The sequence below is a fragment of the Onychomys torridus genome, chromosome 4, assembly GCF_903995425.1.
Source record: "Onychomys torridus chromosome 4, mOncTor1.1, whole genome shotgun sequence".
In the NCBI taxonomy this organism is placed as follows: Eukaryota; Metazoa; Chordata; class Mammalia; order Rodentia; family Cricetidae; genus Onychomys; species Onychomys torridus.
Window position 1 is genome coordinate 91244298 of NC_050446.1, and position 15388 is coordinate 91259685.

The 15388-nt window shown below is 41.1% G+C and overlaps 1 protein-coding gene across 1 annotated transcript in view; it reads left to right on the forward strand.

Moving 5' to 3' along the window:
- Nucleotides 1-1580: 1580 nt before the first annotated feature.
- Nucleotides 1581-15388, forward strand: part of Spred1 (sprouty related EVH1 domain containing 1) — a 76326-nt gene continuing 62518 nt past the window's right edge. Inside the window, exon 1 of the mRNA XM_036184529.1 lies at nt 1581-2423. Within this exon, the coding sequence (XP_036040422.1) occupies nt 2392-2423 (32 nt within the window). The 5' untranslated portion in view covers nt 1581-2391. The remainder of the gene's footprint in view (nt 2424-15388) is intronic.

Genomic DNA, 15388 nt, shown 5'->3' on the forward strand with positions numbered 1-15388 from the left:
AATCAAGTTCAAAATGGTACGGGTAGAGATCTCATCCCAGGCTCCACTCACTTCTCTTTCCCATCCTCACCACGGCTGCTTCCTCCTTCAGAAGAACAATCGGGCAGACGTGGCCGGAAGGCAGTTATATAAAGAAACCTCAGTGATCTACGGTATGGATTTTTGTGCACGGCTGGCTGGGTTGCGCTCTCATTCCTTCCTCAAACATACGTTTGGCACTCCTTATGTGCACAATCTTGTTAGCACACCAGTGTGTACTCATCCGGAGAGCAGCAATTCTGAGGCTTCCTGGAAACCCTTGGCAGGAGAATGTCGGTTTCCTTGGGAGGCCCTCTCACTTTCTTCTTCCTCTGGAATTGTTCTATCCCTCAAGGTGGCTGGAGCTGCAAGTTTCCTTCCCTAGGGGTCATGTAAACTTGAGAACAAAGTGAGAAGCCTAGAGCAGAACCGCCTGGGGAGACGTGACGGGAACTTGGGAGCGCTTGGAATTCAGTCCCCCAGGCCATCTTGTATATAGGCTGACTTTGTAGATAGAGAAGAGATAATTTTATAAAGCCCGGAGTTCTTAGCCCTTTAGTCACAAAGATCCCAGGCTCCAGCCCTCAACCCTAGAAGGTTCCTATGCAAAAAAAGACCTCTTGGGACGACTGCATACATTGTCTTCTGACTATGCAAACGTGACAGCTGCCTATCCCACAAACGTTCCGCCTCCGTTCGGCAGAGTTCGTGCTACACAGGCATCTCCTGCGCTATCGTTATGCAACCGCACTCGCAGCGGGAGTTATTTCCTGTGCTGCTGGATGCGCCAGATTCATGTAACCCGCCTACCCCGGGCTTCAATGGAAGCCGTTCTCCATTAACAAGCACTCGGGCTTTCAGAGATGAATGCCTTGCATTGCATACTGTTTGCGCAGTGAGAGTCGCGCTGCGAGGTATTGAAATCAACTCTACACACACACACACACACACACACACACACACACACACACTTCTCACTCCCTCGTGCAAGCAGCAAGGGGACTGCAGCAATGCAACTAGAGGGACAGCAGGAGGAGCTCGCTTTGCAGTCCCAGCCTGTAACCCCCACTAACTCGAGATGAACTCATGCCAGTTCCATTCTTTGCAAGGAAAACACAACACACGCGCGCGCGTGCACGCGGACTGAGCAGAACGGAGTGGCCTTTCTGATTTCCTCCCGGAACACACGGCGTATGCCGGCTGTTTGGACAGACGACTTGGGTATTCCAGGCCGAGTAACGGGGAGTTGCGCGTCGCAACAATGCCAGTCCCGGAGCAGCTCTGCTCACAGCTCCCACCCCCGCCCCCTTTCGCGGCGTGCCAAGAGTTTGGAGCGCGCGCACGCACACGCGCGCGGTGCAGCGGCATATCCCTCCGCCGCCCTCCTCGCCCCGCTCCCGCTGCCCGACGATTTGGGAAGAAGCGAGGAGAGGAGGGAACTACTTTTCTGAAACTTGTTATGCTGCCCACGATCTCGAGCTGCAGTGATTCGTCTGCGGGCCGCGGCTCTGAGGTCTCCCCCCGCCAGCCCTCAGAGGCCCCGCGCCGCTCGCCCGCTCGCAGCCGCGCCCCACGTCCGCCCGCCCGCCCGCTCCCGCGCGAGCCCCGCCGCCCCAGAAGTCGCGAGGGACTACTTCGCCTGCCTCTCCAGCGGGCGCCCCCGGTTCGCGCGGCGGAAGGAGCGGGCGGCGTGAGAGCTTCCGCCGCCCCCCTCGCGGCTCCCTTCTCGCGGGCGTGAGGAGCGGGCCCGCGGAGCTGCGCTGCTCTCGGCTCTCCTCGCCGCCGCTCGGCACTGCGCCCTCGGGCTCGGACGGCCGGCTTCGCGCCCTGCCTGCGGCCCCCCAGCTGGAGCGCGCCTGAGGGAGCCCCCGAGGGCCGACCGGGCGCGCCGCGCGGGCAGCCGGCGGCCAGGCGGGAGATGGTGCGCGGCACCTCGGCGGGACCGCGCCGCCGCCCGCAGCCAGCGCTCGGCTGCCCCCCGCCGGCCCCCGCCGCCCTCCGGTCGTCGTCGCGCCCCTGAGAGCAGCACCGCCTCGGCCGCCGGCCGCGTCCCTTCAGCGCCCGCAGCTCGCCCGCGCCGTCTCGGCGTCGCACCCGGCCTCGGCGCAGCGCACCGCTGGGGTCGCCACGGCCGCGCTCGCCGCCGCCGCCGCCCCCCTGCGGGGGTGGCCGGGCTGCCCGGCTCGCGGGGCGCCGCTCCGGGTGAGGCGTCCACCATGGTGAGGCCCCCGAGCCGCTGCCCGCGCGCCCCGCCGGCCGCCGCCACCACCTCCACCGCCGCCGCCGCCCGCCGCCCCTCGGTGCCGCCGCTGCCGCTGCTTCCCCGCCTGCTGTTGCTCCTCCATCTCCTGAGCGGATCACGGTGAGGGAAAGATGAGCGAGGAGACGGCGACTTCTGACAACGAGTAAGCGAGCCCCGGCTTGGGTGAGCCGGGTGGGCAGCCCCCTCCCCCAGCCCGTCCCGCCCCGGGGGTGATCGATGCCCGCTGTGTCTGTCGGGCCGTGTGCTTGAATGGCAGCCCCCCTCCCCATCCTCGCGCTCGCCTCCCCGCTGGGGAAAGGCGATCGAGTGCAGAGCCGAGGCGCCCGAGCCCTCGGACGTCTCCGAGCCGGAGTACCGTGGGCTGGCTCAAAGTGGAGTAGAAAGTACCCTTTGCCTGCCCTTCACTCCTGCACACACATGCCCCCCCACCCCCAACACCTTGACCACCGAGCCACCCTCCCTTTACGGCTATTTCGCTCGGAAACTAAGGTGTGGGAGCACCTCCTGCCGCAAACTGCTCTCGAATCCTAATTCGATGACTCAGTGACTCTTAAATGCAGATTAAGCCTTCGCCCCCTGCCCCACTTTTTAAAACTCACGACCTGTGCTATTCTGGTTAAAAAAAAAAAAATAGGGTTAGGGAAACATTTTAAGAATTAAGTAGGATTAAGGACACCTGGAGTGTGGGCGATGTTGAGCTATTGTTTTGGTTTTTTTTTTTTTTTTTTTTTTTTAACCTTTGTGCATATTGAACCTGTCTTCATCAAGAACAGAGCAGTTGAGAATTTTGCATGCTAGTGTCTGGCTTTCGTCTGTGATGAAGCACCGTTTACATTGCCGAACGCGTTGGTGACTTCATCAGTTTCATCTAGAGCATTCCATGACTTTAAGTTGTTTCTTTCTTTCTTTTTTTTTTTCTTTTTTCTTTTTTTTTTTTTTCTTATTTGGGCTGTCCTTATGTTTTCCAAACGAAGCACTGTGCCTCTTAAAACATTTTGCTTTAACGTAGCAGCCGCTTGGAGGAATAATGGTGCTGTAAGATTTTCCTGTTGAGAAGAGAGTTAATTTGGGGCAGAATATTGGCATCCGTTTCCTTGTAATTGAGTTCAAGTTTTGTTTGTTTCTGGAGGATTATGAAGAGTTAAATGAGGATGCATTCCTTTAAGTAAAGTACATTCCTCAACTCGGACCTCCTCGAGAAGGCTTTAAAGGCCAGTGCTGAAGCCTGTTTAATATAAAATAGCTAGAAAAATGCCGAGCAGTGTTCCCCCCTCTTTGAAAAGCACACTCTGAGGGAGCGGGTGTGGAAGGAGGTGGATTGCTGCAGTCAGTGCAGTCTAGAAGCAGAAGTGGCCGCCATGTTCTCTCTTTTTTGTGAATCGCCCTCATTTGCATAGCACACTTCATTCATAAAAAGAAATAATTAAACATCCATCACCTTGGACAACTTGAAAGGGTTTCCTAAGAAAAACATTCGAAGCTTGTTTGTCTTTATGTAGATTTTTGAGTTCAGGAAGTGAGGAGAATTAGAAGTTTTAGATTAAATTTTAGAACATACGAACACACAAACAACTACCCCAGTTCTCAGAATGTTGACACAGTTATGTGGGAAATATCAGTTCGGGGAGGTGCTGGGATCACGTGATCGCCTCCATTCATAAAATACCTGGCTGTCCATTCACAGTGCAGTACACTGTCACTGCCTTCCGCAGACTAGACCTATTTTGAGCGAGATCAAGAAGCCTGTCTCAGTACTGGGTTAGGAGAAAAACTGCGAAAATGCTGAAGGGAAGGACTGGAACTTTTATTAGCATCTTGGAAGAAAGCAGCTGGGAGAAAATCTTAAGATCTATTTTAGAGGTGGGCAAGGATGTCTTACCAGTTTAATAGTGTAGAAAGTAGTAGTGCCTTGCTGCGGCTGAGGAACAAACCAGGGGATGTGGACTCATGCAGGCTATAATAGATTGTTTCAAAACGGGCCTTTTTTTGGTACTATGGTAAATTGAAAGTGCAAGTAAGTGTGTGAGAGTGATCTCAGTGTATGGAACCTTTGTTGCACTAAAATAAAAAAAATATTTCCGATGATTTTAATTTTCAAGATATTGATGCTTTGAAACAGAACAATTTGGAAATTATTCATCCAGATTTTTAAAATTATTTTCACAAATATATCCTGCTTTTTTACTACATTGTTCCCTAGGAGCCTTGTAGTATTAGTTTGGGTAGGAAAAGAGTAATCTGTTTTAGCATATATTTTTCTCTGAAATGTTCTTTATAGAGTAAAAAATATATTTTTTTAATTAACGTCGGAAAAATGACAGTGATCATCTGGTAATCATTGCTGCTAAAGCTGACATTGTTTACTTGTGCCTTAGCTCAACCACAGAGTGGATTTCTTGGAATGTCGATTTTAATCTGGTCATTTGTATATCTCATCTTTAACGTAGGAGGTGAAGTTTGGAAACGGAAATTCATTATTTGTAATCATACATTATGAAAGAGCAAGAGATATAGTAGTTTAGGTATAGTTTAAAATGGCCCTGTATTTTTCTTTTTTTTCTTTAAGCCATAGTTCATTGGGATTTAATTACAGTAGAAATTGTGCTGAACATTTTATTGCTTCGTTTTTCTTTGTTTTTAGCCTTTGAAAGAAAATGAAAATCACTAATTTTTTGAAGAGTGTGTTGACTTTTAAAAATTAATAGATAGCCATTGTACTGAAATAGAATAAGGTCTTTTAGAATCCTCATTCTGAACCATTATTTGAATTTAATTTTTTTTTTGGTAGATAAATAGCTGAGGAGATTGCATATCTAATCAAGAATTAGTGGAAGATGTATTACGTAGAAAGCTTTGTCTTAACAGTGACAAGTCAAATGAGGAAATGAATGAGAATAGGATGGAGCATTAGACTGCCTCAAATTCATGTTTAAAAAATAAGATGTTTTGGGCAGGTAAGATGGCTCAGCTGCTAAACTCACTTTACACCATCTAGCCTGGTGACCTGAGTTCCATTTCTGGGACTTATATGGTGGAACCTGCTCCCACAAGTTGTTCTCTGATCTATGTGGCACCTGCGTGTCCAACACAGTCACACAAATAAATGTAATAAAGGCATTTTTAAATGAATTTTCAAAAGACAGTAAACTAAAAAAAAAACTGCTTTATGCCACAAATAAAGGAACTACCACACATGATTTTATTTTCGAAGGTAATATTTCATTTTGTAGAAACTGAATAAAGATGTACCATATTATATATAAAATGAGTTAGCCTTTTAATTAAATTTTGAACATTTAAGGATATATTATGGAATACTTAAGGATCTTTGTGATTTGCTGTTGAGTGAATATCATACTACATGCCTTTTGCCAATTTGGCCAAAGCCAAATTTGGAGGAGTGAACTAGCTGAAAAACCAAGGATTTTGTTTATGGTGCTTAAATAAGCCAGAACTGCCTGCCATGTCAGTGTACTGGGCTTTTTAATATCAAGTTGGGATTACAGCAATTTTAGAAGAGGCTAATTAGAATTGAATCACTTGAGATAAATCTGAATTAGAAGCATTTCTCCCGTCAAAAGCAAATTTTGTGATTATATCATTTAATGCGTCATTAAAAATTTGCCTCACAGTGGTAGTACGCAAGTATATGAATTTTCTTTCATTTGTCTTATATATGTATATGTCTATGCATACATTATACACATATAGTTAGAAAGTATTCTAGAACTGAATGGAAAGAAACATTGGGAAGCTCTGTAACAGTTATTCAAGTAATATGTTTATGTGGATATCATGAATACGTAATGTAGAATTTGCTTAGAATTCATTTGACCTCAATGCTTGCTCATCTGCTTCCAACTTCATTCTTCCTCTTTCATATAAAGCTTTCTGGTCTTGAATTGTGTTTTTTTTTTTAAACTATATGCTATCATGCTCAAAATAATTTTTCAAAAAAAAAAAAATCTTGTGGAAATAATTTTTCCCCAGAAGACTTAATTGTGCCATGCTCTCCAACAGTCTGCTGTGTGTCATTGTGTACTTGAGCCATACTTATAGTTAGATTTTTATTTATTTTTAATTTTCTATTTTTTGGTTTTTCGAGACAGGGTTTCTCTGTGTAGCTTTGCGCCTTTCCTGGAACTCACTCTGTAGCCCAGGCTGGCCTCGAACTCAGAGATCCGCCTGCCTCTGCCTCCCGAGTGCTGGGATTAAAGGTGTGTGCCACCACTGCCCGGCTTGTAGTTAGATTTTTAAAACCATAATGTAATTTTACTCATTTCTATGTCTCTTATTGCCCCTTACTTCATAATGCTTATTATATACTTTGTGTGTGTGTGTGTGTGTGTGTGTGTGTGTGTGTGTGATATTTTATGCATTTGGGATCATTTAGTTTTGTTAGAAAATAGGCTGAAAGATTATGGGAAGAATTATTGTTATCTTTTAAAAATTTACCCTTTTTATTTCCTAAGGCCATAATTGGCTTCTTTTTTGACATGTTAGATTTCCTCCAATTCTGGAAATAATAGTTGAGACCTAAAACTATCATAGATACTTCTGGAGTAATCACTGTGTTGGCCTTTGAGCTATGCATTGTATCAATAAAAGGGTAGTCATTTATCTATGTTTATCAGTTTTGAAGATCTGAAAATTTCTTCCTTTTACAGCTTCTCCGTGGTGCCAAATATGAGAAACTGGCTAGGGATAAAGAAGGTCATTGATGGGGAAAGGGTAAAAATTATAGGCCCCTTAATTAATCAAATGCTGCTACTGGTGACTGAGAAGTATCCAAGGGGCAAGACTGACAACCTTGCTCTGATTGGGATAACTTGAACTTGACTAATAGGTTTGTCTCACTAAGTGTTGGGAAGGGTCATACAGAGAGGTTTGCATTTCTTCTCCAGCCTTCTCAAAGAGTTGCATTTGGACTAAAATTGCCAATGCAAGAACAAAAACTATAGTTCAGAGATGAATAATTTACTTGCTATGCTACCATGAGATAACAAGGACTATGATTTTTTATGTAATTTCATGGATACTCCTTTACCTGTGATTTTGATGATGTTGTTTATATATTGGATGTTTCACTTTGTGCCAAGCACTGAAAAATGCTTTATTTAAGAATTATGTAACTAGTGTTTATACACACTCACATGCACACACACCCTCTCTGACTGGAGTGGAGTTTCACAATGGATACTATGGTAGGTTAATATATGTAAATACTTTGCTGTGTTTTAATTATCTTTCTAGAACGTGACTTTTAGTAGCTACTGTATGTCCATGTGTGATATACTTGGATGTTTACCAGTCTAATACTGGAATTTGTTTGTTCTGGGCTTTCTTTTTTTGAACAGTATTAGTTTGACCTTGAATTTTTTTTTTCTTCATCAGTTTCTATTTTTTCTTTGAGGTAATCTAGGAATATCATGTCTTAATTCTTTATTAAATTACCATATACAAAAGAAAAATTTAGTATATGAGAATACTTAGGCTTTGAAATGTCTGTCCATCTGTCTTTGAGAATTATGTCAGTTTTAAATGCAGAAAATGAAATTCTATTCAAACTGTCTTAAAAATGTGCTGGGTGGTAAAGTAGAAATGATTTGTTTAGAAAAAATGTTTTAAGGTATCAAGAATTTTTTTAAAATACTGCATTATAAATAGAATTAAAGTGATTATTCAGAAGTCATTTGCACATCTATTTAACTTAACTGTTTTGTGCACTGTGGTATAATACAAAGAACATTAAACTTGAAATTGTCAGGCATTTTTCTTGTAATTGATTCTGTGATCAAGGGTGAGTGATAACCTCTCTTGGTCACAGTTGGCTCCTTTGTGATTGAAGGAGTTTGAACTAAGCATTATGGGCCTTTTTGATGCTAATAGTGTATGATTTGTTTTGATGTTATCAATGGTAGACACACTAGGTCATTTGATTTTGCTAATTTTGTTATATTATTTTTGTAATATTTAAGTAAATCCTGCTTGATAGCATGGTAAAGTAAACACATGAATTTTGTATTAAAAGATACAATTTGCAGACAATTGATCTGTACATCAGAAACTTTTAAGTTGGGCTAACCATTTTGTTGTCATTGGGAAAGGAGGTCCCACTATAAATGTCAGCTTCTTCTGAGATTCATCAGGTTTAAATAATCTCCTAACCCCAGCTAGTTGGGGATTATAAGGAAGTTAACCATCCTACCCCATTACCATGGATTAGTTGGAAAAGTGAATAAAAAGCTACTGGGCTTAAATGCTGACTTGAGGAGGTCTATAAGGAACACACTAACATTATGCCAGTTTCTAAGCTTTACTTAATGACCAAGAACACCACAAAGTCATTTTCACTTGGCCATTTATCAAAATATATTAATAACATATCTATTTAGTTTCACAAGTTAACACAGGTAAAGTATTGTAGTGTTCTCCAGCATTTGGATATAGTTCTGTGACAAGTTTGGTTTAACCGTACCCCAAGAGTCTAGAACTCAAGTCTTTAGGTCTATGAAATTTGTGTCTGTGATAAGTGGAATGAAAAAAACAATTTTTTTTTTTTTTTTAAATTAGAGGCCATGTCTCATTATGTAGCCCTAGCTGGCCTCCAATTCACAGAGATCCTACCTCTGCCTCTGTCTAACAAGCAAAATAATACTAATATATTGTGAACATTTTCATCCGTGTTCTGTTAAAAGTTTGAGGAAAGAGTGGGTAGATACAGAACCCACCCTTAATCCCAGCACTCAGAGGCAGAGGCAGGCGGTTCTCTGTGAGTTTGAGGCTAGCCTGGTCTATGAAGTGAGTTCTAGGACAGCCAGGGTTGTTAAACAGAGAAACTGTATCTTGGAAAAACAAACAAACAAAAAAAAGAAAACAGTAGTAATACCTCTTTAGGTGGAAAGGGCCATCTTCCTAACAGTTTATATCACTGTACAGGGGTCAAAAGTTTACTTTCATGGGAGAAGTTAGCCTTTTCAGTTTCAGTTATTTCAAGAGGTAATGCACACTCATGTTTTGTAAGCTGCAAACCAGCTAAGATCTTAGTGGTGAGAGAGATTTGCTAGCCAGAAGTTCACCCTTCTTGGTTTAATCTGTTAGAACTTTAATTGGACCAACCAAGAGTTTGTCACCTTCTATATAGGCAGCCAATTTTGATCATGAAAACTGTAGCAATAAATTAATATATATTATCTTTAGTTCTGATATTTAACCTGCTATTCTGAGATAATTAATTTGCTAATTCAGAAATAACCTCCTTGGATATATAACTATATACTTGGTTTAGGAACTAATTTATTGATGAATTAAGGTCTTGAATAAGTATAAATCCAGAACTTAAAATCAGGCTTGTTTGAATAAAAACAAACAAACTAGGTAGAAGTCAAGACTATGTAACAAATAACCTTTTTTTGTTTTGTTTTTTTTTTTTTTCCGAGACAGGGTTTCTCTGTGTAGTTTTGGTGCCTTTCCTGGATCGCTCTGTAGACCAGGCTGGCTTCGAACTGCCTCCCAAGTGCTGGGATTAAAGGCATGCGCCACCACCGCCCGGCTGCAAATAACTTTAATTAATGCATCAAACCAGAATGTTGTTTAACTTTGTGTTTTAAAAAGAAAGAGAGAGGATGAATGAAAGTGTTGGATTCTTCAGAGCTGAGAGTCCCAGGCAATTGTAAGCTGCCTGATGTGGGTGTTGGGAACTCAACTCCATAAGATTACTACACTTAGTTACCACTGAGCCATCTCTCCAGCTGCATATTTAAGCTCCCCCCCCACCCCAGACAGGGTCTCCCTGTGTAGCTCTGCGCCTGTCCTGGAACTCACTCTGTAGCCCAGGCTGGCCTCCAACTCACAGAGATCCGCCTGTGATTAAAGGTGTGCGCCACCACCGCCCGGCATATTTAAGCATTTTTAACATGCAGTTTTTAATTCATTGGTATTGGTATGTAATATACCTTTTGTTAACACACTGCATTTTCTTTCCTGGGGTTATTTGAGTTTGTTCATGATAGTGAATGCTGACGGTTGTTCATTCTGCCCATAAAGTATTAAGCATTGTCTGATACGTAATCATTTGAAAACCCATTTTTAGACTCAGTTTCCCCGATGCTAAGATGAGTAAGATCGCTCTGATGATTTCTAGCACTTTGGTTTTAATTGTTATGTAATTTGACTTATTCTCCTGTTCATTGCATCATTAATTTCAAGATATTATTTGTCTTACTTTGCCTTTTTTTAATTATAAAAATGTGAAACAGTTGAGTAAGACTTATTCTATTATATAATTCTATTTTCAGTTAATTACTCTTATGGACTAACCATTTAGGTAATTTAAAAGTCTGGAGTGATTTACACACATGTGCATTGTTTCATATTGATTAAAAATGATAAAAACCAACTTGGAGTGGACTTGAAATGCACTGAACCCCCCCTCCCCCAGCTGTCTGTGCACACCCTCTTGTCAGGCTGCTTTGTTAATATTCTTGGTTGTTTCCTTGAGGTAGTTTTTCATGAAGGCAGACGTCTGTATGATCTTCTGGGTGCTCGGTTGATAATTGCAAAGTGCATTATGTTACCGTTGGTTTGCTTTATCTCTCTTGTCTTTCTTCTTATTTTAATTTTAATTTTATCTTTATTTGTATGCCTGTATATGGATGCTTACTGAGATCAGAAGGAGGCGTTGGATCTCCTGGAGCTGAAGTAACAGGTGATTGTGAGCTGCCTGTTAACATGGGTGCTGGGAACCAAACTCCAACCCTCTCCAAGAGCAGCAAGTAATCTTAATCACTGAGCCATTTCTATAGCACCAGATTCTTGTTTGTTTACTTGTTATTTAAAGTAATCATTTCACTGTGATAAATGCTAATGCTAATGTTAGAAGAATTTATTACTGGATGGCAAAATGCCAGAACCTATTAATAAATGATTATCCCTGTGCTATGTATGATAATCTAAATGTCATTGACATTAAAGTATTCAGGTCATGTTAAAAAAATGTTTAGATCTGCTTCAGTAAGGAAATGTTCTTTAATTGAAAGCCATTATGTAAGTTCTCCATATCTTAGAGGTCACTAAATGTTTCGGTGTAGTAGACTTACAGAGCTTGATCATTCATGGATATTGAATGGAGGGCTGGTAGCAGTAGCCAGACAGATGGAAATGAGGATGCTGTGGCATTTATTAGTCAAATATAGTTCATCTTCCACATTTTGTACTGCTTCTAGGGTTGGCACAGTCATTAGTGTTGTCACTGAATGAGGTAACACAGCAAGCATTTGTTGAGCATTTATGAAATGTTGGAGGAAGGAAAGGAGTTAACTTTTTTTATGTATGCTGTGGTATTCTGGGTGTAAATATTGGGGTATAGATGAATAGATGAATAGGGTCATTCTCTCAAGCAGTTCTCTCCAGTTATTAGAAATAGTGGTAGTTCTTTGTACTGTAGGGCTTGGAGATAAAGATTTAACTGAGAGGGTTGTACAGTTTCCCCCAAGATGAGAAAAGTGTTGAAATGAAATAATTTATGAGACATTTTTTCATGTGCACGTACCTTTACAGTTCTGAAGTCTGAAGTGTTAATCTAATTAATCTTTATCAGTAAAAAATTGGAAGTCAAATATTTTGTTGTTTGTTTCTGGTCTTTTAGGGAGCCCACCACCCAGCTCCCAAATAAATTACATATGGAGGCTTATTCTTAATTATAAATGTTTGGCCTTAGCTTGGCTTATTTCTAGCCAGCTTTTCTTAACTTTAAATTATCCCATCTATCTTTTTTCTCTGGGCTTTTACCTTTCTCTATTTTTTTATATACCTTACTCTGTTGCTGGTTGTGTAGCTGAATGGCTGGCTCCTGATGTCCTCCTCCTTTTCTCGCTCCTAGATCTCTTTCTATTAATTCTCTCTATCAGCTAGCCCCACCTGTCCTTTCTCCTGCCTCACCATTGGCTGTTCAACTCTTTATTAGACCATCAGGTGTTTTAGACAGACACAGTAACACAGCTTCACGGAGTTAAACAAATGCAGTATAAACAGAAGTAACACGCCTTAAAATAATATTCCCCAATACAGATATTGGAGTAAGAACCTGAGAGATCAGAGAACAGGGAGCAGCCACAGTTGCTTCCTACTTCTACTGCTCCTCCTGGACATAGATCCTCTCTCAGCCCTGCCTTACCACTTCCTGTTTCCTTTCTGTCTACACTCCTCCAAACTTCTATGGTCAGCTGGTGGCTTGCTCTACCCTCTGACTCCAAGCAAGCTTTATTTGTCAGAACACAGTCAAAATATCACACATTTCCCCCTTTTTGTCTAAATAAAAACTGAAGGTTTTAACTAAAAAAAAAATCTATATAGTAAGTACAGTAACTATATACAAATATATATAGGCAAGAATTACATTAACAATGTCCAGTCCATTTGCATTTGACAAATTCAGAGAAAATACTCCATTATCTATCCTATCTTGATGGGTCCAAAGTTTTTTCACTTTCTATCCTAACTTGAATTATCAACCCAAAACTATTTTTTTTAATGTCTCTCAACCTTAGGTACTTTACACCTCTTTTGTGAGTTTCTTTTTTTGAATTTGGTAACAAGGAAAGGTCTAACTATAACTATCTAGACTTCAACTCCAGAGTCCTGAGAAGAATAAAATATTACCTGAGTAAACAGGAAGTACAGAGCAAACAACTTCCAAAACTAAGGAATAACAGAAATAGCCAGGACCGTCATAAAAGGTTCCTCTAACATTGGGGCATCCATCTTCAGCCTACAGGCCTAGAATATCTGACAGACATTTCTGTGAAGCAGGAGTTTTGAAGGACTGTCCTGCCTTGTCTTGGAAAAGTTTGGCAGTCACTTTCTTTTGTGTCCTGCTTGTCCAAATTGGACAGCAACTGTCAGCAGTTGAGGCAAGAGCAGTTTCTTGCCCAGTGGCTAACTTTTGCCATAAAGAAAGTAACCTTGATACAGAGTTTCTTTGATGCTCATCATCTTCACTGATGTAGATTGGTGCTGACAACAAGTTTTATGATATGTAACTACAATCTTGATGACTGATATATCTTAAAGTTCATATGGCAGGGTAAATTTTGTCTTACTTAAAAGTTAAATGCTTAAGTGTTGGTTACAGCTTGGAGCAAAAGAGCAAATGAGTACTGTGGAAGTAGTCTTTTTGTACCTTTATATTTTGTATATTGTAGGTGAAATATCTATTATGATAGATATTCTGATATTCCTTCACTAGAAAGAGCTTTGAAGTGCATTAATTTATAATTGTTAATATATGACAATTAGCACAGTTGGGCCAGCATTTAATGTAAGAGTGTGAAATGTGCTGCTCTCAAAGTTATGCTCCAAAAAGCTTCGTTTTCTGATCAGAAGACAAAAGGCTATTTGAGGTGAAGAACAGGTTTGGAGTTGCATACTCCTCTAATTGGTCATGAGCAGACTGAACTGTATTTACTTCTCCCTTTCCATTCAGTTATTTTGAAAACTGAAATCTTTATGGGTAAAAGGTGAAGGTAGAAACAGTGAAGAGGTGAGCTAAATATACTCATCTGTCATTACTTCCCTTGTCTACCTACATATTCTTAAGGGTTGTCTTGGGGGAGCTGTTAGAAGATAGGTGGCATTTCTTGGTAATTATAGCTACTCATACTGCTGTTTTGCTTCATAAAAGTTGTATATTTTAGTATCTTATGTTCACTGACAAAGCTAATTCTTTTTTTAAAAAAAAGTTTTTCCCTCTTTAAAGTAGGAATCTAAATATTCTTTGATGCCCTTGGTTTAGGCCTAGAATTCTACAGTTGACAGACAGTTCAGGTTGTTCCTATAGACTTGAGGGTGTATTTGCGTGACTGCAAAGAGCAAGTGTCTGCTTCTTGGAGCATCAGAACCAGAAACAGGTGCTGAGATCTGCTAACACTTTTTTTCCCCATAATCTCAAAGCAGTTGGGTAAGGTTAGGGAAATAGTATCTCTTTTGAAACATATTAGACCTCGAAAAGTAGGGATTGATTTACAAAGTATATACACATATCTTCAGTTAGTATCCAAAAATGTTAGTATCTTGCATAGCCAAATGAAACAGTTAACACATAGACAATATTGTCTAGGACACTGCTAATATCTATCAGTACTATTTAAGTTTCACCAGTTGCCCTAATTCATGATTGTATGTTGCAGTAAGTTGTTACTTCTGCCTTGTCTCCTGTGATCTGAAACAGCTCTTTAATTTCTCTTTTTATGATTTTAACACTGCCTGAAGAGTACTGGGCAGGTATTTGTAGAATGTTCCTCAACTCAAGGTGTGCACCAGTACCTGTGCACATGTTAGAAAGTGGTAGTACTGTATTCGTTCAGGAGGTTGGTGAGACCAATGGAACATTTGGCTAAGATGTTTGCCAGGTTTCCTAACTGTTACGTTCTGTTTGTAATAAATAAGCAGCTTTTGGAGAGATTTTTGATGCCTGAAAAATACTGTTTTCTTGCATATATTCACTACTTTTTCATTTGTTGATAATTCTGATCTACAATAATTACTATGAGTTTGCCAAATGATTTTTCTATGACCATGGTTTCTCTCTTTTAATAATTTGGTTTATGATAGAAGGTCTTCTCTTCTCGTTAAAATGCATACTTATATTAGTATGACCTTTGGCCCGTTGTCAGCATTTTTATGTCAGTGTCCCTGGACTTGGCCATTGGGAAGCACCAGCGTATTGGTTCTTTGTCCCTTTGATAACTCTTCAGTTTTTGGGTCCTTACGTTCTGGTGTCACAGATGTGTAGGCTTGGTGCCTGTTTTGCTTGTCCTCACTTTGGAGTCACCACCTTTCCAAGGAGCACTAGTTCTTTTCATTAGAAAATTGTATTTAAAAACTTCCCAGCGTGCTCATTGGCTTTGGAGTAAGTCCACAGTGTTATTTAGCCTACACTACAGATGGAGAAAACTAAGCTGAAATTAAAGATAATTCTCAGAAAATCCAGATAAAGTTGTAGTAAGAGTTGGGCTATGAACTTAGACTCCTATTCAAGGCAGGGTTTGTTCTACTTAACCACTTAGATACTGATATAATTTTCCTGTATTTTCTTTTCCTTCCTTTTGT